The 23488-nt window shown below is 45.5% G+C and overlaps 1 protein-coding gene across 1 annotated transcript in view; it reads left to right on the plus strand.

Moving 5' to 3' along the window:
- The window catches only part of LOC144138569 (multidrug resistance protein mrp-7-like), a 40931-nt gene extending 17945 nt beyond the window's left edge, over window positions 1–22986 (plus strand). Inside the window, exons 7-17 of the mRNA XM_077670921.1 lie at window positions 1608–1792; window positions 8281–8356; window positions 10496–10703; window positions 10889–11199; window positions 13173–13499; window positions 14107–14208; window positions 16919–17113; window positions 18376–18534; window positions 18844–19010; window positions 22077–22271; window positions 22719–22986. Coding sequence (XP_077527047.1) covers window positions 1608–1792; window positions 8281–8356; window positions 10496–10703; window positions 10889–11199; window positions 13173–13499; window positions 14107–14208; window positions 16919–17113; window positions 18376–18534; window positions 18844–19010; window positions 22077–22271; window positions 22719–22869 — 2076 coding nt within the window. The 3' untranslated portion in view covers window positions 22870–22986. The remainder of the gene's footprint in view (window positions 1–1607; window positions 1793–8280; window positions 8357–10495; window positions 10704–10888; window positions 11200–13172; window positions 13500–14106; window positions 14209–16918; window positions 17114–18375; window positions 18535–18843; window positions 19011–22076; window positions 22272–22718) is intronic.
- Window positions 22987–23488: the final 502 nt, after the last annotated feature.

Consider the following 23488-nt stretch of genomic DNA (forward strand, 5'->3'; position numbering starts at 1 on the left):
ATCGCAAAAAAAAACACACAGGCACCGCCAGGATTCGAACCTGTGTCTAGTAGACCAGGCAGAGTTAGTGTCACTCGTCTTACCCATTGGGCTACGACCGTGCGAAGTACCTTGGAGACTCCCAATATCCGCCCCCGTTCATCCGTGCGCACACCACAATCAAGCGAAAATCAAGCAAAATTCGATTTGAGTCGTGAGTTGCAGTTGCACTTAGGTAATAATCAAGGTGCAATTCACGGCTCAAATCGAATGACGGTCGAGGCGCAAATCGGATGTCACTCGGGGCGCAACTTGGATGTTATTTCGGATCCCTGTACTCTGCACCCCGCCATTACCACGGAGTGGAGATGCTGCCATTTTTTCTTATTCATACCCTATCCTGTCGAGCAATGACAGATTGTCCGCAAAACAATACCTTTACACGCGGCAATAATTTATCATGGTGCTCTATCGCTGTAATGTGTCTGTTTACCTCTACTTGGCAGGTTAAAATAAACTTTCTTCGTAGCTGAAGGCAACCGTTTCAGGTAATATTATGCTGCCAACGTTTTCTCCACCAGCATTCCCGCAACCAGCAAGACCTGGAGGACAGTGTCCGCACAGCCAGCTGCCCCGAGAGATTCTTGTGCAGAGTTTTTTATTTGTAGCGCGAGGGCGGTCTATTAAACGTCTGTCCGTGTACTGAGAATCTTGTGTCTGTACTGTGAATCCCATCAACGTGTTAATTTACGCATAAAAAAGGCCAATCCGGTATTTAACAACGCTTTCTGACCTCAATGTATGCTGCGTGTGCACAATATTTCGTATGTGTGCTATCAAAATATTCGTAGTTTTTACTTTAACTTTTTTGGCCCTTTTCTTAGCATTCCTGTAAACGGAAGTGATGTGTGTGTGCGGGCCGGCCTTTTGCAGCAGGTGGCGAAACTTCGCCATGGAGGCTGCATGTGGACTCCGCCTGCAGCATTTAGGCAGAAAAGGGAGAGGCGTGGAGGAGTAGTCGTGAGAAAGCAGTCTGCAGAGTGAAACCATGGTAAAGCGAAGCGGAGAACACTATTGTTCTAGAAAATTTGAGAAATTTTCGGAAGCTGTGGCAAAACGCTTGTAATGGCTGGGCTGCTCTTAGGATGCGAGGGTAAACCGTTAGAACGTAAGAGCAGTGTAAAGCCGTGCATTATACATTGCGCTCTCGGCGAGGTCATGCAAGCGAAACAGGCAGAATTTGGTGTAATACTAGATACAATATAGAATAATGCACCGCCCAACGTTTCCTGTGTCAGTCCCAAAAATTGGCAATATTCGTTGTTTTAATACATATCCTGATGATCAACGCTTCTACGGTGAACGGAAAAATAGTGTCAGAACATATTTTTACCGCTGTTACTGCAGGGGAATGACACGAGCCGAGAAAGCACACCAGTCGTAATTTCGCCAATATTATTTCTCGCATTAGAGCATCCATTATAAGAAGTCTACGGACGGTAGAAGAACTTAAGTGTTCGATCTTTACACCAGTGTTGTACCCTTCTATTTCACTTGGGTTGGCTTCTGTACTCCTTCCTGCACTTCTTTTCGGCACAACTATACATTTCCTGATTCTCTAATTGCAGACTCGCGTCGTCGTCACAAACCAGGGCCAGATTTTGGCACGCATGGACAAGTTGGTGCTGTTATGGGCGAAAAGTGCTATACTCTACAATTCTCTTTCTGAGTTAACGTCTGACGACAGGGCCCCAAAGACCCTACTTCTGGGAAGCAAGCGAAAGACATCAGCTCCGAAGGATCTCAAAAGCGGGTGAATACAGAAATAAGAATATCTGTGTGCAAAATTGCTAATATTAAAATACTGCTGAAGAGTTACCTTTCATGGACGTGAGGGCCGGTGTGACGGGAGCGGGAACAATCCAATGCATCCTTTTTATTCTGTAGTTCCTTATTTCAAAGTCAGACGCTCATAAACAACCTCGTAATCTGAAAAAAAGGTGAAATAAAAAAACACAGCCGTCTATTTGGCGTAGAGATAAGGATCCATAATCAAATAAGCATTCCTATTGTATTTCGCTGGCTAATGCCGTATGAAGCATACCTTCTTTTCGTAAATCTGCCGGGCATCTGAAGAATTGAACGTTCAAATGTAGTATAATGATAGCAGCGTTGTATTCATATTACGTGCATGTGGGATAAGGGATAACTGCGTAAGGGATAACTGCAGCCAATCATGGCGTCCATACCTATACTACCTGGTTTATTTTCTTTCCTCCCCGTTCTCCTCTTCGGTAACTCATCATGATAATCACTTTATAGCCTTAACGTCTAGGACGTATGCTTCGAATCAAAAACTAGCCCAAAGTAGTGTTAACCTCACGTACAGCTTAAGATTTAGTCGTCATAGACAGGCTTCATAAAAACTACAAAGAGCTAAATGTTCGCGCGTTACCACAATGCGGAAACCAGGCCAGTAGCCAGAGGGGGGGGGGGAGGGGGGAGGGGGGGGGAGGGCGAGGAGGCTAAGGGCCTGTTTTTTCTCCCCCGAAATATTTAGGTGGCGAGTGTTCTGCAGCCAGGCTTTCGTCATACTATTGCGACTTGAAAAGTTGCTGACCACGTGCAAAATTGAGCAGATCTTTCTGTGCCCGTGCGGTACGGCGCTGAGTACAGGGGCTGGACGGGCCGCCGCGTAATTTACCCAGAACATCACAAAAGAGCACAGGAAGCCGCACCCGACGGTAGGCGTCCGATAAAAAGAGAACGGCGGCTGCACTCCTGACTTTGCAGCCACCGCGCCTTTCGTCCCGCACCATCCACACCTTTTCACTCCCAACCATGCCGTCTCTGCGGCGCCCTCGACAAGCACTATTACCCTCTTTACAAATGCCCAGCAGACCCCTTCTCTCCCCATCCCTCTGGGTGTGGGCACTCCGCGACAAGGGTACATCGAGCCAAGTCAAGACGATGTCGTGAGATCCGTCTTCGCCATCCTGGGATCAACCACCCAAGCCTGCCTCTCGGCCAGGTGTTCCTGCTCACCCCCCTCTCATCAACGAGGAACATTCTGACGTCTACGCAATGATGCGTCGAAGACCCGTGCTACAGCTGGGCAAAATCCGCTTTCGGAGACATCTCGGCCACCCAAGCGCCCACCGCTAATTCTGCCTTATGTCCAGAGGCGTTCCACGGAGGCGGTGACAAAGGCCTCAAGCGGCGCCTCCATTTTGCCGGAAGGCTATGCGTTCCTGCCTGCTGCTTTGGGGGCGTGCCGCGCATAGTTGTCCTGCACATTTTGGCGTGACTGGCGACGCTGTAAACGCCGTTGTTCGTCGAGCCACCAATACCAAAATACCAGGGTCCTATGTGTCATCCCGATGCTTCAACATCGGTGGTCCGAAGGGCTTTGACACTAGGGCGATTGCCTCAGCGGAGTCAAACGGTCGGTCACTAGTGCTAGAGAGAAACGTGCCCTATCTGTGTGAGTGTGTGGGCGTGAATATGAGCGCAATGAATTTTTCTGATTGGTGCATTCCTGACAGCATAGGAAAAAGACACAAAAAGAATAGAATACTTGTCCGGGATGTAAATATTTCTACCATGTTTTTTCCAACAGCCGATCTCTTGTACAAGCCCTAAGTGCGGTGTTGCAGAAAAAATACCAAGAAATGTGGAGTGCTCGTGAGCGCGTGCCTCGAACCGACCGCCAAGCGTTACCAGCACGGGCAGTGGATTTAGCAGAAAAAAAAGGACCCAGCGCTGCCGTCAAGCGCTACCGCGCATGTAAGCCTTGGCATGAGGAACACGACTATATAGATGCACATGAATATAACTACTACTAGGAGAGTGCAAAGCAACGACATAAAATGCCAATTAAGCATTTAAAGCTTTTACAAATGCGTGGTGCCGTCCTTCAGTGCTAGCGCATACAGAAATCCTGCAGTTTCACTGTTTGAAGCTTCGCGCGACTTAGTGCAAGTTTCGCCAGTTTTAGCTGGTGGAACTCTCCAGTCTGAAATGCTGAGGGTGGCCTTGCATCCATCGACAGCCGCGAAGAAGACGACGACCTTTTCGATGCATATGACGACGATTACTCGTACCGCAACTAATTAAATAAACAATGACACTGAAGCTTATCTGTGTGTCAAGTATTCTTACAAACAACAGCTTCGCCATTCAAGTCTTGCGGGCGAGTGCAAGGCGGTTCGCAGCAGTGACCACCTAGACCCTGGCGGTCACTGCGGCACCGTGGACCACCCCACCTCTTGCCCTGATCCGTGAGCTTAAGGAAAGCTGTTTCTCTCTCTCTCTCTCTCTCTCTCTCTCTCTCTCTCTCTCTCTCTCTCTCTCTCTTTCTCCGCCCCGACCAAGCAAAAAATGCAACAAGACGCGGCGCGTGCGCAATATTGGGGTGATTAGTTCTGATTTCGCTCATGTTGAATTGAAACACTCAAGTTGATGCTGCATTGTTATCAAAAATTTACGTAAATTGACTTTCAGTTATGAGGGAAAGGGCACTAAAATATGCAACAGTGCTTCAAGAATAGTTGAATTATACATGGTGAGCAGGTGAGCCCGTTTGGCACCATTAGCTGCCATTTTCGAACTGTTCCCTAGGACAACTATCTTGTGCATGCCTCAAGGAACTAACAAAGTAAGCAAGCTCTTTATTGCTTTGCAATACATTTCCAAAACGCTTCACAAGAACACTCATCTTATCTTATTCTTCACATTCATGAAGTGGCTCGTACTCTCAGAGCAGGAAGCGGGAGTGGATTTGCCAGGGCTTGTAAGCGGTGGCTTTTTAGTTATGTACCGAAATGGTAAATATGGGAGTAAAAAAAGAAATATAGCCAGTGTTCTTTCGTAGGAATGGGGAAGGCTAACTGAAATCACTTTTTCACATATCTGTTTCATTTCGTTCACTTCTTCAGTTCATTTCGTCGTTGATATCTGGGGACAGAGTCTCCGTAGATCTCCTAATTGCCGTCTGAATTCATAAGCCCGCTCGGAAACGCAAAAAACACTTCCCAAAACACCCACGAAACAGTTGGAACACTCAAGCCAAAACCAAACCGCCATTGCGCAAATGTATTTGGCTCATTTTGATCCGTGAAACAGTGGGTCTGCCTCATTTTTTGATACAAACTACAATCTGCGTACACGCTTTCAGGGTGTTATCTCAAGTATTTTCCAGCCACCCCTTTTTTGAAGGAGACTTGCCGGGTTTTGTCACTGCAGCTTTATCCGACTCAGTTTGGGGGTCTGGATCTGGATCACTTCAAAAAAAAAAAAAACAGCTCATTTTCCCTCTTTTGTGGTATTTTCACAACTCATTAGATCAGGTCTTGGCAGAAACGTTAAGTCTGAGCTGGTTTGCTCAGGTTTAGACCTCAATTCCACAAAAGTCAAGCCTATTATGGAGCTGCGGCCATAAGTAGTCCATTTCGTGGAGTAAAGACCCTAATTAGCGACGCGTATCTTTTAGCAGTGCGTGCGCACTTGTCTTTGCATTCTCTATACGCTTGCTTGAACGATGCACCTAAAGCTAGCGACATCCGGAACGCCTTCGCAACGACTGGTGAAACTCTTACATATTTCAGAAGCTCCTAAAAAAGAACCGATGTTTTCAAAAAACACCTCGAGTCTTCGTCACGACCATTTTCACGCCTTCATAATAATAGCGAGACTGGGTGGGTTGAGCGGGACGAAGCCGTAGTTCTCTCTAGTGACGCGCTTGGATGACACTGTCAAGTCGCTGGAAAAACTAACGGAAAGCGAAACAGGGAGAAATGCGCCTGCGTCCGCACTTCACACTTCTCTGGGCAGCTTCAACTTTCTCGTCTCCATCGCAGTGAGCGAAATGTTTCGGAGCCTAACGCGTGGTTTGTCTCAGTACCTCCAAGGCAATCTCGTGGATATGAGCGCCGTACTAGAGCATACTGCTTAAACAACCAAGTGACATTAGAGAAGATGCCGATGCTCAATCCAACAAGATTTTTCGTTTATGTGAAGCTACAGCGAGAGGATTCGCCGTTCAGCGGAGACTGACAGAAAAAGCGGTTGTCAGAAGTTGACAGAAAATCATGCTTCCTGATATCCGGAAGAATATTACAGACTGCCTTGCTTCATCCCGTGCTTGGACAACCGGCGCTCTGCATTGACCGAGCGCTTCATTGGTTACCGCGCAATGTAGAACAGTGCTCAGTTCGTGCCGCCGAATTAAACCTCCAGAAGCAGCTTTCAGTCGCTTCAGCCGGCAGTAGAAGTCTATGTGGCAGACAGGGAACCGGAAAATGTCAATGTGATGAAGGCAGAGTGGGAAATTTGGAAGCAGAAGCGGCAAGAAGGACTTCCAGAAGAGCTGCCAATGTGCGCGACCGAGGTCACCAAAGAGTGCAACACCAGCCTGCTCCTAAATATGAGCACTCTACTCAATATACTTGCCACAGTTTCTGTTACCACAGCGGCAACTCATACAGCGGTTACGCGCTGAAGCGCTTCAAGTCCTGCCTTCGCAACAGCTGCGTTGAGGAACGGCTGAATGATTTGCCTATAATGTTTATTTAGAGAGATTCCCTGGACGTGAGCAATGCAATTGAAATGTTTAAAATGAAGGCACAGAGATGTGTGTTTTATGTTCGGGAACATAAGTTACCAGTGCAAAAGATGAAGAAAACGGACGCGCCGCGCAATGGACGTCTAGTACGTGACGAGATCACTACCGACCGTTCCACTCCAGGCAATGGAAGCGTCGTGAGCAGGCCTCAATAAAATCAACATTGGCACTCTTCGTCCCTTCATCCTTGGCTTGGAGCAATGTTGTTTTATTTTTATTAACGAAATCTGTGGCGACTAATTGTCCGCATACAAATAATATACTATTACAAAAATTATTTTTCAAACTAAACATATAAAACCTAATAAAATGGTATTTGAAAACTGGCATAATTTGCATACTGCCATTTTTAAGGAAAATAATGACGAAGGTGCGTACTTTCCTCAAATTGTAAAGACCTTCAGCAAGTGCTCCCCCTCACTCTCCCCGAAAGAATTTTCTGGCTACGGGCTTGGCTGAAAGTGTACTAAGGTTAGGCGTGCGGCAGAGGACTATTTGTCACAAGAATAGTATTTCCTTAAGCTCAAAGCTAGCGGCAAAAGCAAATGAAAGGTATCTACTATTGCCTGAGTTTTTAAAGACTATTATCTTTGTTGAGATACCAATAAACTGATAATTTCTGTATGGGTATATTTCGAATCAAAAAGTACTGGTCGGCCTCTCCACATGCTTTTGGCGGGTGGGTCACTGATTGTTCATTGATGACGAATTAGTCACCCATTTATGAGTCGTCTGTGTATCATGAGACCCACGAGGCGCCAGCACCATGTAACCAGTTAATAAAATTACTAGCAATTACTAGCAAAAAATCTGTGACATTCGCATAAATAAAGAGCAGGTCTCTACTGTGTTACCCAACCCATCAAATCATCACGTGGTCCGCGAGTCGCGGATGGAGCCGAGCAGACAGAGAAAATGAGCCGAGAAAGGAAAGAGAGAGAGAGAGGGGTAAAAGGGACGAATAGCATGTGTGTGAAAGATGGAGCAGACGTTAGGAAAAGAGTGAAATAGGTTCACTGGAGATGAGAAGAAGCGGACAGACATGCAATAAGGGAGTAACATTTAAAGTAGTGGAAGGTGATTTAGGAGATAAAAAGTTAGGTGGAAAAATAACGGAGAGTGCAGGAGTCGCAGGAGTGGAGAAAATGCAACAGGGGGAGACCAGAAAAGCAAAAGATCGGGTGGCGGTGATGGGAATGGGGGGTGGGCCGGTAAGAGGAACCCAATATAATCAGTGAAATTGAGTAGGAAGAAGAATAAAGCGAGTTATACGATTATGACAATGGGGAACACTGCAGCACGAGAACCGGAAGTAAAAGAGAGTGAATGAAGGGGGCATCAAAGGGGTACCACGGGATCAGAAAGGTATTGAGAATCGAAGGGAAGGGACACACAGATAGCCAAATGTGCAATAGAAAGAGTGTTGTTTAAGAGAGAGAGTGAAGAGCGCTAGCGTGGGGTGAATAAGAGGATGGAGAGGTGAGAATAACCTAAACAAGAGAAAAGGGTGAGAGCACATGGTAGGAGAGGCATCAAGTCTGTCGTCTTATGCGTTCTTTGGAGTGAAGAAGCAGTTAGAAGGGTAACTTTTCTCAACTCTTTCCTCAACACGTGCATTAGGTTAAGCAACAATATCTATTTTCCGGAGTTCTGCACTTTAAAGAAGATTTTCTCCACAGGCACGAAGCACAGGAAATGACTGGAAGTGCAACCAATGCAAGGATCACTAGTGATGAAGTTCGAGACGTAAATGTGGTAGGTACCCCAGGTTCCTTCAACGATCAGGTTCCATCAACACTCAGGACAACCAGGTTCCTCTGGTTGTCCTATCTGTGTTTGACCCCTCAGTCTTAGCGTTACACAGGCCGCACTTCTGTTAGCAGCCCTCCAAGTTCGACGCCCATTACGTTGCTTGCACACGGTGCGTGTAGTATTTTATGGAGGTTTAATAGTATACCTACGTCCAGATAACCTGCTCAAGTCATACCGATCGCTGAAAATGATCGCTGACGGCAAGTGAAGAAATGATGACACACCGAGTGTGCTTGAAATTTACTATTCAGTACCTATTAATTGCTTACATATTCAGAATATTTCTCAATTCTTTACATCGCCCACCAGTTTTGGGGCAACCACCGGAATGGGGAGAATTGAGTCAAATGGTATAAGTTTTATTTTCGCGGTGGCCGTAGCTGCTGAAAACGCGGCATCAACCCATATCATCAGCGTCTGAAAGCCTGTCTCCTGATATCACAAAAACGCGGAAGGAGAGGTGTTGAAATAAAAAAATAGGTGCTGAATTTTTGGGAGCTGAACCAAAATATATGCAAAAGTCTTTGTTTTAAAAACTTGCCGGTTTGTTAATGCGTCAAGAAATTTATAACATATAGTTAATAGGAATTTCTTAACGTTGTAGTAATTACGTTTTCTCTTTAATTGCCTTCGACTGTCCATGCAGCAAAAGCGAACTCGCTTTATTCTATATGACATGAGGAACGGAAAGTCCTTAAGATCAGTTTTGAAGACACTAGTCGTTCTTGGGATACTTGAAGACGAAAATGTCAGTCAGTCTCTGCTTTTCTGTATGGCTGTCAGTCTTCCCCCCGATTCAACGTACCAGCCAAAAGACAAACGAATACTTGAATGAGAGGTTTATATAGGAAACATTTTACAAATCACGAAGTCTGGACGCACATTTCGTAATTGTCGACATTGTTCAGAAACAAAAAATCGTTAGGCACATATGAGGCGAAATGTCAATGCATAATTTGCAATTGCAGTTGCTTGGTTTTTGCGATAGAATGTAAAACAATTTGCGTTAAAAGCGATATTTTTTTTGCCAATTACAAAAAGCGCTTGTGCGTGTGGCTCGTTCCTCGTGGCGGCATTCACAACAGCCCCACGGTAGCAAATGGTTCCTGTGAAACATCTTTGATGTTTGGTAGTGGAACTCCATAAAATTTATTTGACTGGCGGTAACATCCACTGTGCTTACCGCGGAAAGAATGGGATGTGAGGGGAAACCGTGGCTGGTGGGCAGGGTAGAAAAGTATCTTCTGCGTTGCAAGGGCGTCGTCAAAAATCATTGTCTTTCGTCAACACTGGCAGCGAAGCAAGCAGGTACGCGGCAAATATTTTGACACAAGAGGGGGCATGCCCGAAGTGGCAGAGCGCAAACTGTATTTTTTAACATTTTTGCTCAAAGCGAATCAAATGTTACCGCTAGAACATTCCAAATATCTAAAAGGCAGATTTCCCCGTATTGAATGCACCCGAGATAGATTTCACTCTAGACGTTTTTAGCGTGAGAGATGAGATCAGATTAAACGTTATTGTAAGAAAATATATTACCAACACGACTATTTGATGCGTCGCTTCCAGTAGACAAACTCCGGGTGAGTGGAATTCGCAACTTTATATTTGTGCCTAACACAAATTTTGCGCAGAGATTAAGGCACTGGGCATTTTTTCAAGATGCTGAATTTGCTATCTCCCTCAGGAAGCCGGAAACAAGGTTCTGGCATGGACACTAATGAGGTCACGGTGAAGATCGTTGCACTTCAATGACCGGTGCACGAACTGCGTCCCTGGCTCCCTATCACTCACGACATCCCACGCGACTGCCTCCTACGGATACAAAGAACTTTTTTATATTGAGAAAACGACAAAACTGGCATCCGATCGCACATTTTGTGGCTCCCCAAAAACTCCTCAGATATATATAGCTGATTTTAACATAACTGCTACCGCTTAGTATTAGAGGTAAGTAACATTACTTTGGAAACACGCTTTCTGTGCGTATGTGAGGGAGCAGGCTTATGTAACGCGAACGCTTCAATCTCTGCCAAATAAATGTAATCCAACCTTACACACTGTACGCGCGTCGCCTTTCAGGGAACCATGGACCTGCTTCGGTCTCTGGCAATGATGTCCGGCCCTTGTCTACCCTTGGCTATACTCAGCCTGACTGTTAGGGCAGCAACCGTCGCTTTCTTCTTGTACTGGATAAAGATGTGGACTGACATGATTGCTTGTGGAGACGATGACAGCAAGGATGACCCAGTCTGGATCGTGGTGCTCGCTGTCTTGTGCCTTTGTGACCGTAAGTTTTTTGCGACTATCTTTTTCAGACGATGAAAATTCCGCCCGTTCATGACATGCAATCATAACAGTTATTCCTTTACTGTTATTAACAATGATGCTTGCTACGCTCTATTTTAATAGTCGCTCCGACTGTGCTCCACAATTACACCAAGCCTTGACCTCATCATGCGCTATTCCCTGCAGTGGTTTTGGGCACAGTAAGCGGCTGCCTTCTGGCGGTCTCATGTCGACGTCTCTCAATGCGCCTCCACACGACCATGCTCTGCCGCCTGCTGTCCTCCGGGGTATCCTTCTTTGAGGCGACACCTCGAGGGAGAATTCTGAACCGATTCTCAGCTGACCTGGACCTTGTCGACTGCCAGCTGTACCTTTCGAGCAAAGGAGTGGAGCAGATCGTGAGCGTAACGTTTGCCAAGTTCGTCGTGGTAGGAATGCAGGCGCCAGCAGCTTGCATCTTCGGGGTCATCTCCGTAATTGTGTACCTCTTTGTGGTGGTGAGTGCACGGCTGTGGCAAGTAACTCGACTACGATACTCTAAAAAGAAAAAACATGTCAGGCCGTCAAAATCTATTTTTTGCTCAGTCTAATGCTTGTAGGAATTACGAATGGTAACGGGCTTTCCTCAACAGCATTTCACTCTGTTGTGATAGAACACATGGTACCTTTGGCTTAATACGGACAAATCGATTATTTCTCGTATAAATCCTTAAAGTCCTCTTATTCACTTCCCGTATTCGCTAGGATCTGCTTCTTAACTGCAAATCACTGGACCAGGAGTGCTTAGTTATTGCAATTAAGCATGGTATATCCTGGAATACGCATGGCAACAATTTTCTCATCTTCTCTGTGGAAGTTATGCGTGAGGCATGATCTGCGTATAACACCCGTAAAATGAACAATATTTTTGTTTGGATTGTTCTACAAAAACTGGACTTTAAAGGCATAGTGTGGGTTTTGCTTACTTCAACACATAGCGAATAAATCAACAGAATGCATCTAGATTGATTTATTCTAAAAACTCGTAATCTTCGAGTAAATAAAGCCAATATTTTATATCGGAATTCACGAGAAGGAGGAAGAGTAAATTTTAGTGTGGCCGACATATTAAAATATATGGGGCCCTGGTAGTGAAGGGTCTTTCAATTCAAGACGTTCCTGGCCAGTCGCTGCCCTCCTTTTTGAAAAGGTGAAGGTGGTCGGGCGGGGGGGGGGTATAAATTTCCTAACATGCTTTCTACTGCTCAGGAGTTACGGCATGGATGAGAGGGACAGTAGGGGCTACGAAGCATTCTCAAAATATTATTGTGGAGAGTGCGAATGGTAAGGGCAGAATATACGGTGGCTGGGTAGGAGGCGACGTACACCGCACGCAGAGGAGTTCCTGAGAAGTACGTCCTTGCGTTACTACCGGTACGCATCCTAGCCCATTCCATGGCGACTGTAGTGTTTACCAGCGGTGGAGTACCCCGTTGGAGACGGTAGCATTTAAAAATGTCTTCCTATATACGGAGAAGGGATACGTATTCTTCCGATGGCGGTGGGGGCTCTTGATAGCGAAAGAACGGGAGGCATCCTTTCGGATAGTGGCATGAGGTCCCTTATTGCCCTCTAGAAACGCGTAGCGGGGTCCAGATTATTTTACAATTTGTCAGAAGAGTGCGATAGGGCTGTTGAAGGAGAAGGGCTGGCGATACAGTGCGAATGGTGGCGTAGTGGTGTAGCTAACCTGCGGATCGGAAACTGCAATGAAGGTATCTTGAACAAGTACGAATGAAAAAAAATGCTTCGTACCTTATTCCCAAGAATTCCTAACATTTGCGCGCTATTGATATAATAATGGTAATACCGCCGATAGAAATTGGGCAAACCTGACAACCCACCCCTAATTTTTAACGCCTGTTTTTGCCAAAAGTTACCCTTTGTAACGTTCATACTCTCCACGCACAATAAATGAATGTAATAAAAAAAATGAATTCACTTACGGAATATCATCGCGTGCTGTTTTTTATTATGTTGTGTACTCCTTACTGTTACCTGGAATATTTACCCATGTGAATCGCGACGCAACTTGGAAGTTTTATCATTAGCATTACTGTAATACTTAATTCAATAACCTAAACAAACAGGTGTCCGCACGGCAGAAAATGCGTCACTGATTGGGCCCCTAACCACTGATGCTAGCAGGTGACATAAAACGTTTAGATCCCCTTCGTTGCTAACTCGAGCTTTCCGCGACAATACAAAGCGGCAGTTTATACACAGAGTGACTGTTTAAACGCGCCCTTACTATTATTCTTCGTGCATGCCGTCTTAATTTTTACCCTGTTCTGTCACTCGATTTTACGTATTTAACACACACTTCATGGCGGGTATCTCTTGTGATCTAAAACGTACGCCGAAACGCCACTTTGGTCTGTGTGACAGAAAAAAGCGAAAGCGCATCACGTCTTCTCTTGTTTACTCGTAGGCTGCGTCAGTTCAAGCTGCTAATGCACTTCGATCTCTGGAGAGCGCCCGGTTGTCTCGCGTGCTGCAGCACCTGACCGAGACGAGGGACTCCATCGCTACCGTGCGCTGCTTTGGTGCTGTGGCGCTCTTCCAGAAGCGCTTCTTCAGGCTCCTGGATGACGTCGCGGGGTCTTACTGGGTCATGTGTGCATGCCTTCGTGTTACGCGGGTCTCCGCTGCCACTGCTGGCCTTTGCGCCATCTTGGCTACGGTGACTGCACTGGCGCTTTCGCAACCACCGCCTTCCCAAAGTGCACTGGGCCTGGCTCTGAGTGCCGCAATGTCCGTAAGTACAGACACTTGCACCTGCAGGGTTAAGTGTAATGACCGTAATTCCTGCCGTAACAAAGATACGTTTAGTGTTTTGTACAAGGACAGATTGCTTGCAAGGGTTTAACTTAAGGCATGGCGTTCTGCCTGGGTATACGGTAACATTTCGACGTATCCCCGCACTTGACCTTCTCTAGCCGCAGGTTTGTTATCGTCATCATGACGTTCTGTCTGGCTACAAGGTAACATTTCGACGCATTCCCTCACTTACCCACCTGATCACGGAGCATTGTTATCGTCACCATCCTCCTCACTGACGCCGTTTGATTTATTGCGCTCCTCCTTCAGGTAACACGACATTAATGTTTAGTGTTAGTGTGCTCCATGTAGTTGTCAAATAAAGCAATAATAATAAGCATCACCGTGGCCTCTTCATGTGACTCCCAGGTCTATGCAGGCTTCCACCATAGCCCCTGCTTTCTAAGTATTCTTAAATTGAGAACCCAGCTTGGTTTATTGGTTAGCAGAGAAGAGGTCGGCTAACAGTGCAAAAATTGCCATGCAAAAATACAAAGTGAACAAATTAAGTGCACAACCGGGTGTTCTTTCTCTTTCTTTCCTAGGCCCCCATGATGTTGGCGAGTGTCAACGCGACCGTATTTTTTGGTATCCTCTCTGGAATCGCTTTCGAGCGGACATTGGAGTACACCCGACTTACTCCTGAGGTGAGATGTGTTTCATTGCTTGATTTTCATGCATTTTGGATAATGGCACCAAGAAAACAACATGCGAGATTGGTTGCCGTTGGTTCATTGTTACTGGCACAAGAGTAACTGCTTTGTCCCATAACCAATACAGCAATTTTATCGTAAATTTCAAATCGGAAATACAGATATAATGTAAAAATATCAAGCAGTGGCGAGTTCCCAGCTAGATTCTGGTAACGTCTCTATAGAGTCAGGGGATATCTTTTGTGTGATCGATGACCCCGGCCTAGGCCAGCTTAAGAGAAACATGACTGGGTGATCCCAATGGGGCATCTTTGGCCTTTTGATCGTGTCACTTGAGCTCGAACGGGCAGTTTAAACGATGATAAATATATTTTATTAGTGGTCCGTAATGCGTCACTCCTGCCAATACTTCAGGTATGGCTGAAAGTTGGGCTAGTTGGTGTTGACTTAGAACTATTTTACTAGCGAAAAAAAGACAGGAAAATAGCCAGCGATTGTCCTGTTTGCTTCTGTCTAGGTCTCTGTCTTTTATCACAGATAAAAAGGTTCTATGCCAATTCTTCGTCATCGCAACACGAAACTTGTAATGTTTTTGTATTTCTCGCGTTTCTTGTTGAAAACCCTTGTTGAAAACCCATGTTTCGGGGCGTGAACGACAAACAGTGAAATATAAAACGCTAGTTCTTTGCGCTATACCATCGCTGTATTTTGTCTTCATAGCACATTGAAAAATGGGCGAACTATATGATTTGCTGCAGGTGTGCATGCTGCCGTTAAAATTACCCCCAGGAAGGGATGCATAACTAGCGTCAAGCCTTGCTAACATAAGCCGATCCACACAGCTGTCGGAAGTGCATAACAGTAATTCACCATAATGGCGCCGTTATCCGCTCACTGCCACCACCCATCACGATCTTCTTCCCCTCCCGTTCTCACTCTTCCCTTGATGGATTGAACAGAGGTTTGTCGAAAACCATTCAAATTTCCCGCATTCGCAGCGCCCCCTGAGTGGAACAGTGCGAGGGAGAGTTGTTATTTTTGTGATTACTTTTATCTCGCACTTGCTGGCGCCTTACTGTGCAGTTTAGAACGCATCGTTTTTGGCGGCCACTTTTTTCGCTTACGATCGTAAAAATCAAACGAACGGGCGTACCTCGCTAAATAGAAACTGGTGCGGCGGGTTATATACACAGATTTTGGCTCAAATATATCTGCAGTTTCTTTCCGATAACAACGGATAAATGTAAGAGAAGCGCCAGCGGTTCAGGAGCTCCGAATGGTCAGGACTATATGACCCGTGTATTTTTCTAAGCCTCTGTTTGGGTACGTTACGGCGTAACGCCCTGCAGCTCTACTTCGGTCCGTTGTTTCGCTGTCGCGCGTGATTCCGGTAGTCACTCGATATCGTGACAGCGAGCGACGTACGACGACAAAACGGGCCACTTAAGTGCTCTGCACTTAATAAAATTGCTACAACCATATCGAGGTGTAAACCATAAACGGCAATTTGCGGCCCAGCTTCCCCTGTTGACTTTGGCGCGCCTTGCGACTGCGTACGCGGGTCGTCGACCTGACGCCACCGTTTGTGTCGAAAAGGTGTACGCACCGCTCTGAAATCTCCATTAGCAGCAAACGTGTGTTTCTGCTGTCGTGACGTTTCCATTGGCTCTGTCGTGTTATGTCGTCACCGATAAAGTGTAGAAATATGAACAGCCTAACTACTGGTGCAGCAGAGAGTAAGCGCATAGACATGCCCTACGACCCCTCGTTAGGCCTAACTATGTTTTGAGATCAAACGTCATCACAGGTCCCAAAGGTGACTGTCATCGTGTAGACGCTGATTGGCATGTCGTTGCGCTTAAAATTTAAGCTGCGTAATATTACGTTTTAAAAAGTAGACTCGTTTTATGTTGAAGCAAAAATCCCGGGCCATCTCCACTAACGTGAAACCTGGAGAGGGCAAAGCGTGCAATGTATAAGTGTATTCTTGGCGCATGTGTGTTTTTACCAAAAGAGATGAAGCCGTTGGTGGGTAGAGTAACACAGCTTTGCTGTAAAAGTGTCCTTTTTGAAGCACGAAGCTCTCTAACGCGAGGCGTAAACGAGTATCCGGGTATTTTTTTAGTACGTGTTTCGAAGCGCTTCAGCGCGAGGCGTAAACGAGTGTCCCGGTGTTTGTTTAGTACGCGTTACGTTCTAGCGCTAGGCGTAAACGAGTTTCCCGGTGTTTTAGTACAGTGACTACATGAAACGACCATTACGACGACGATTACGGCAATGACGACGACGACGACGATGACGACGACGACGACAGGAGACGCCAACAGCCCCAGCCACTGAGGGGCTTCATCCCTAATAGCTAGGGGTAAGGCAAAGAAGACATAAAATCCCCGAACAGAAACAGGTCATGGAATCAGCGTAGTGGCGAAAAGATCATAAATGGCCGGTTTGTTCTCGCGTGTTTCCAATAGCCGTGCACTCTGTCTCCCAATACCCACCTTCCCCGAACTCAGTAACACTGAGCTCAGTGACACAAGTCAACTAACCAACTCCACGATTGGTGAGTTGCTCCGAAAACTTACATCTCAATACAAAGCTTAGGTTCCGCGAAGCTTTTCCAAAAAAACGATTTTTTTGTTGACATGGATTATCTTCTTCGACATCAAAACGTTTACTTACAATTACCCGGGCTGCATTGTTTCAGGATGACTCCAGCAAAGACGAGACTGAAGAGCCAAAACTGACCTCAACCACTGGCATAGCACAAGTAAATACAATCGAGGATACATGGCCTGCTGAAGGAAAAATATTATTCGATAATTTTACCGCGTCTTATAAACCAGGGATCCTACCACCGGTCCTCAACAGCATTTCTTTCGTCGTAAAACCTAATGAGAAGGTGAGAATAATCGTGAATGTGTAGTTAATGCCTTCTACTTTTGTAGTCAATAGGGTTGTGAAATCCTCTTTGTATTGCTGAAGTAAGGAAGGTTGTGAATTTCTGGTGTTTAAAGCCTCTCAACAGGACCCATTAAAGGTGCACAGACCATCTGTCAACAACAGAAACGCTAACACAGAGCCCTAGTCAAGACTTTTGATGTTGACTTGCATTTCACTGTTAAGTAACTTGCCTGCATTGTCGACCGTCGGCAATAGCAGATAACTGATCTCTGGTCACCGGGTCAAGTTGAGAATTGCTCTTTATACAGGGGCCTGGTGTCCACGCTATACATGCTTGATTGATCTGATAACAAATTTTATAGCAGATTTGCCCTTGTGATGTTCGGAGGTTGCTAGTGCTGCACAAATTTTCGCAACACAGTGAAGTTTTCAGCGAAGCCAACATTTTTTACTTTTCGTTACCATTCTAAATCGGCCACCCTGCTTGTCACGTTGCCGCGAAGCCTTAGCCGTGGAGGTCAGCCAGCGCGGAAGGGGAGGACCTGAAACAAGCTTACCCACTGACGTCACGCTGCTTTCAGCAGTCGCTCTCCGCAGCCGATGTGGATTGAGGTGGTCCGTGCCCCGACCTCGTCTCACTCACTCACACACCTGACGCGGAGCACTTCGTGAATCATGTGGTGTATCTTCTCCCCGCAAGCTTGGCTCATGCAGGAACGAGCCTCCCAAAGCGGCCGCTTCGTCTTTTCGTAATGAGCTGCCTGTCAGTTGTGCAATTATTGAAAAAGGACGTTTGCAGTAATAACCACTTTTTCGTTATTATTCGTTTTTAGGGATTTAATTCTGCTGTAATCCTCCCTCTCTGGGCATTCACTCACAATTTCATTGCTTGCCCAACGCTGTCTTGGTCGTCTGCACCTTTTGCTGGGTCGCTTCCTTGCGCTGGCTTGCACGTTTGGAGATTTCGCTTTAGAAATCACTGTGCTGCATTCTCCGTTGTTCTTGTCATATTTTTAACAAAGGCTCCCTTGAAAGTAACGCTCAAAGAAGGATACCCCCCAAGTTTCAAACATCTTTTGAACTAGTTGATAACGTATGGACTCAACACGCTTCTATGTGTATTGCAAGGGAAGATACTAAGAGCGAATCTAAATTTTTTCATTTCTGCTGTTGTTTCCTTGTCTTCTTCGTACATACGCAAAATGTTAACATGCTCTAAGATTCGCCTTGAGTTTAACGGTCTTGTGCAATTTTTTTAAGGTTGGAGTGGTTGGACGGACAGGAGCAGGCAAGTCGTCCCTTGTACTCGCTTTGTTGAGGGTCCTGCGGCCGACGTTCGGACGTATAGTCATTGACAACGTGGATATTTCTTCGGTTCCACTGAGAAAGCTGCGGTCTGTCATCACAGTAATTCCACAGGTGAACAAAGCAACGAGTTTGTTTAACCTCTTGTATTCTAAAGTAATAACAATTCGTTTGGTGTGCGCCAGTGGTCGCAGGCATACGCTGCTTTATTTCTGGCCAATCTGCCCTTGTAGGCCATTGCGGCAAATTGGTTAAGGTTGGTGGTTGGCCTGGTGCTGCGTACCTGACTATAGCCAACCCCGCCTAAGTATTGTTCAATGCGCGCAGTTTCAGCAGTTCTAACGGCCCTTGTGAGAAGGACTGAAGCAGATTTATCCTTACTACTTTGTTGAGCTCATCTCCCTCATAACTTTGTTTGCACAGGAACCATACCTCATGAAAGGAACCCTGCGGGAAAATTTGGACGGAAAGCGTTGTCACTCAGACGAGCAGGTTTGGGAAGCTCTGAGAAAGGCACACATGGCTGACCTTATCGCAAGTCATCCAGACGGACTACTTATGGAGATCGAGGACGGCGCAGAGAATCTTAGGTATATTACAATTTCCCGTAGGTTACTAATGATAATATAATGATCAACCGATTTACGCGCTTTTATAATAAAATTGGTATTAAAAAGCACCTGCTCCAAATGACATCGTCCTCTCCCTTTCTAGCTCGCAGCAATAAAAGTGTCTTATTCACATCTTACGGCTTTTATTTCATTTTTTAATTTTTTTGTAAATCCGAATCCTAAAAAAAAAACTGGATATTTCCGTTGAAATACATATGGAATGATATTATAATGCTCCAGCAGAGTGCACCAATTTGTTTCTGTTTACGCCGCGGCCACATATAAACTATAATTTGTGTATATTTTCCACAAAGCATTCTTTGGTGTAAAAACACCTCCCCAAGCCTGAAAAAGCAAAGCAGTGCCCTAGAATATGTCGCAGTTTTTTTTCTTGTACCTGATTTGTCTGCTTAGTGCATATAAAACTGCTCAGTGGTTTGCTAGGATAACCCACGGTTGTCCTTGCCAGGAGGCTACTTGGTGTGGCTAAACTTTGGTTTTTCATTCGCCAAAAAAATGTTCCGGAAGCTTCTCTACATTATTTTCTGGTTGGCTAGTAGGGGGCCTTTCTATTTTTCCTTACATCTCAGGCGTTGAAATATGTATCCTAAAGCCGAAACTGCCAAGTATTGATCGCACAGGCCGGAATGAAAACTATTTTAAAATAAAACCCATATTGGATAAAAACCGAACCGTCGGTCATGGTGCAGTCATCAACTTTGCTACCTGTACATGTAATGTTTTTACATTTGTAATACTTGTTTAATGTACTTCAGTGAGCTTCTTCGACTGACTTTGAAAGGGCACAACCGTGTAATGGCGCTGAAATGCAGGCTCTAATCTTCTAGCTTCAGTGGCTCCCTTATAATATTAGGCGAATGCCACAAGTGCACAATTGTGCGAAATGCAGCCGTCGTCCTCATTGTTGTTCAGTAAAAACCATTGCACGAGCTGCAAATAAATATTAAACACCTATGCATTCCGACGGTACTTGAACCAGCGTACCCCCTCCTCTCCCTCACCCCCCTAGCATCCCTGTGTGCGCCTACTGTACTGTTTCCGCAAATTGCTGGAGGTAGAAAAAAAGATTTTTTCATTGTTCTTGTTCCTTTTTGTGGCACCTGTCCATTAGGGGACTGCCCAAGAATTGGTAGCTTTGAAGGGCTTCCGCTTTACACAATTCGCAAAACTCCGAAAATTAAGCGTAAAGTTGTAGAATAGTGTGTTGCGCGTCCCACCCAAACACGAAACTATGGAGCGGAGAAAAGACGCGGGTCGAAGTAGCTTTTGCGAAAACACAGAAACGAAACTTGTGCAACAGACTAACATGTGATGTAGCAGCAAGGCAGTGGTTGATTATATAGCATCGCCAGTATTTAGCCTTCAAAGCACGTGAGAGGACTTGGTGCCCCGATGACTTATTTCGCGTTTTGAAAGCAAAAGCTTTCTCAGTGGAACCGATGGCGTACTGTCAATGTACGAATGCATTTCCTCGTAGACCGGTTGGTCTACAGAAAAACTTTGAAAGGATCTCTGGATACACCGCGCGTGCGGTAAAGCCGGCTGCCATCGAGTAAAAACAGTCACTTGACAATCGCGAAAAAGGCATGGGCATAGATAAGAAAATTCACGCATCGGTAATGAAGAAGGAGTAGATCCGTAATTCTTTATATCATAAACCACGAATCGGTGTGAGTTTTGATGGTATCGTATATGTGTTTACTTAGATGAGCAAAACATCGTCGCGTTGGTTCATTCTTACTTTGCGATTAGGGCCTTTGAAAGTTTGTCGATCGATTGGATGCACTTTCAGCGAAAGGTGGACGCAATTATAACGCAGTTTCAATGTCAGAGAGCTTTCGCGCGTCTCCAAACATACTTTTGGAAGGAGTAGTAAACTTCTTGTTTTTGTAGTTGATATAAGTAGGCAAACCGATTGCTTGCGAGTAACAATTAATCCTCGAGGAATCTGTGGTGGTATGCACGCACAAACACACAACAAAGTTAATAATGTCTTACAGGCAGGGTGTAAATGCACTACGTTGCCACAGACCTGGTGGTTAGAAAATCGAGAGTTGAAAGGCGACATTCCTCGTTTTGAGGTGCCCGTCAAAACAAACTGCACTTATGTTTTATTGGAAAGATTCGGTGTTTTATAGTGCCCTTTGCAATTGTCCGGCCACAAGCAATAATTTATATAATAAAACAACTTAAGCCGAAACCTTTGGTCCCCGCTAAATCACGTGTTTCGTGAAGTAAGCGATGACTTTTTTCAAGAAAGGTAACGGAAACGGAACCTACCATGGTGATTATAGCAGGTCCGAACGGCGTAAGCTGGGCCTTCTTGTGTTGTGTTTACTGTCCGCTTTAATAGGGGACGCTAAAATACCGCTCAGACAAGTGTTCACCCTTTAAATATTTTTACGAATTGGTACCTGGCTTACTTTTGTTTGGGTGGTTAATAATGATTCATAAAGAATCGGTGGGTTCAATGAGCAGAGTCACGTTATGGCAATATCACTTGCCATTTGGCAAGTGTGGTGTCAGGCACGCCCACCACGCCCAATGGCTGTGACGCTTTAGACGGCATAGATCACGCCGTACGCACTGGTTATTCAATGTTTACGTGCTCGTTCCTATCTTGCGTTGTATATCCAAGAAATTTTCTGCTATGAAAAGGATGCGGAATAAATCTGAACGCAAATAAATATCTCGTCTTTAAACATATAATCTCCCATTTAGGCTCCGTTGAATTCTGTCTGCATCAACCAATTGGAACGACTTTCAGAAAATGCACCTCAAGTTAGCGCGAAAATTAGCTATGGTGTCGCATGTCTGTTGTCTGTTTTCCTTATTATATGGCTTATTTCAATGAAGCATGCGCTCAAATTTCTATCAGTGTTATCCTAACCTAATCCTTCTAATGAATCAAGCTTGAGGTTTGTGTTCAGAGACCCTTTATCGTGATGCGAATTGCTAACGGTTCTGCTTCTTTTGAGTTATGAATAATGGTGAGGTTCATCTGAATGCTTTCACCTTACGCAGTGCTGACCAGCGTCAGCTACTGTGCCTAGCAAGGGCTCTCCTCAGGACTCCTCGGGTGCTGCTGCTTGACGAAGCCACTTCTCGCATGGACGGGGACACGGACCGACTGATCCAGCAGACACTAAATGAGTGCTTCTCCGCCTGCACCGTACTGACAGTCGCCCACCGTTTGCACACCGTGCTACGTTGCGATAGGTGGGTCATGATATGGGTATTGAAGACACAAAAGTCAGCACTTGTATGGCCCCCAGTCCATTCTTAGGAATCTTTTCCCATGGTAAACCACTTGACGGTTGTTTGAAAATGCGCTGGTGTTGTAATCGGCTGCGCTGGCGTGTACTGGTACTATTTACTGAACTCTTTAAATCATTTATGACCGCCAGGAAAATAGGCACCATGTGGCACCCAGTACAGCCTGCGTGCCTTTGGAAGCCAAGCACAACCAGTGTTGGGCCATGTGCGCATGTGCAGTTTCACCAACAGTGTTGAACATGACGCCGACTAACCCGGACCAACGGAGCTATTAATCGAGAGTGTCTCATACGTGGAAGGGTGGAAGCGTTTGTGGGCATGCACCTGGGTGCCCATTGGTATTTGTGAGCAACTTTTATGACGAAATTTTGTTCTTTGCGGTATTTTCAGGATACTGGTTATGAAAGAAGGCAGAATTGCCGAATTCGGCACCATAGAAGAGCTTGCCGACAACCCTGACTCAATCTTCGGAGCCATGGCGCGTGCTGCAGGAATCAACCTTTTCAACTTTCATGGAAATGTCTCTTCTAGCCACTTGTAATAAATAGAGAAGTTTGGTTCAACAAGCTTACAAAATGTCACAGTCAATTTTGTAAAATCGGGAATAACGGCCTCTAAATGTGACAATAGCCGGAAAGATGTGATATTTTTTTAGGCTGCTAGCTGGTAACACTGCGTCCTGCAACTCAATAACAACATGCTCTGGAGAAACGTGGTGAAAATAAATTGCCTTTACCTGGCAGCTGCTGGTCTTGCTCATCTGTACGCTATCATATACCACTGCGTGCTATACGTTCCCTAAAAGTACGAAGCAGAAACGTCGAACAAAATGCCTTAGCATAACTTTTCGCAAAAGCGTTTCTTTTGGCTGAGTTTATCGCACTTTAATGTATAGTTGTGTTTTGTAATAACGCGAATGTTATACAAATGTCAATAATGTACTACGTGCTGTGCAATGTGTATGTATACGTGTACTATGCTTGCTCTGTTGCGTTGGCGATGCTTTTAACTATCTTCCAAACTACAAAGATGACGCCGTTCGAGCTTATCTACAGAAGCCAGCCGATTACCGTGCTCGACGCTATGCTGCTTCACGTCGAAGATGACCGCAAGACCGACGTCAAATGGTACCTTAAAACGTGCGTAGGAGGACCGAAGCT

The sequence above is a fragment of the Haemaphysalis longicornis genome, unplaced genomic scaffold (assembly GCF_048455015.1).
Source record: "Haemaphysalis longicornis isolate Haplotype H1 unplaced genomic scaffold, Haemaphysalis longicornis Haplotype H1 scaffold_5, whole genome shotgun sequence".
Lineage (NCBI taxonomy): Eukaryota > Metazoa > Arthropoda > Arachnida > Ixodida > Ixodidae > Haemaphysalis > Haemaphysalis longicornis.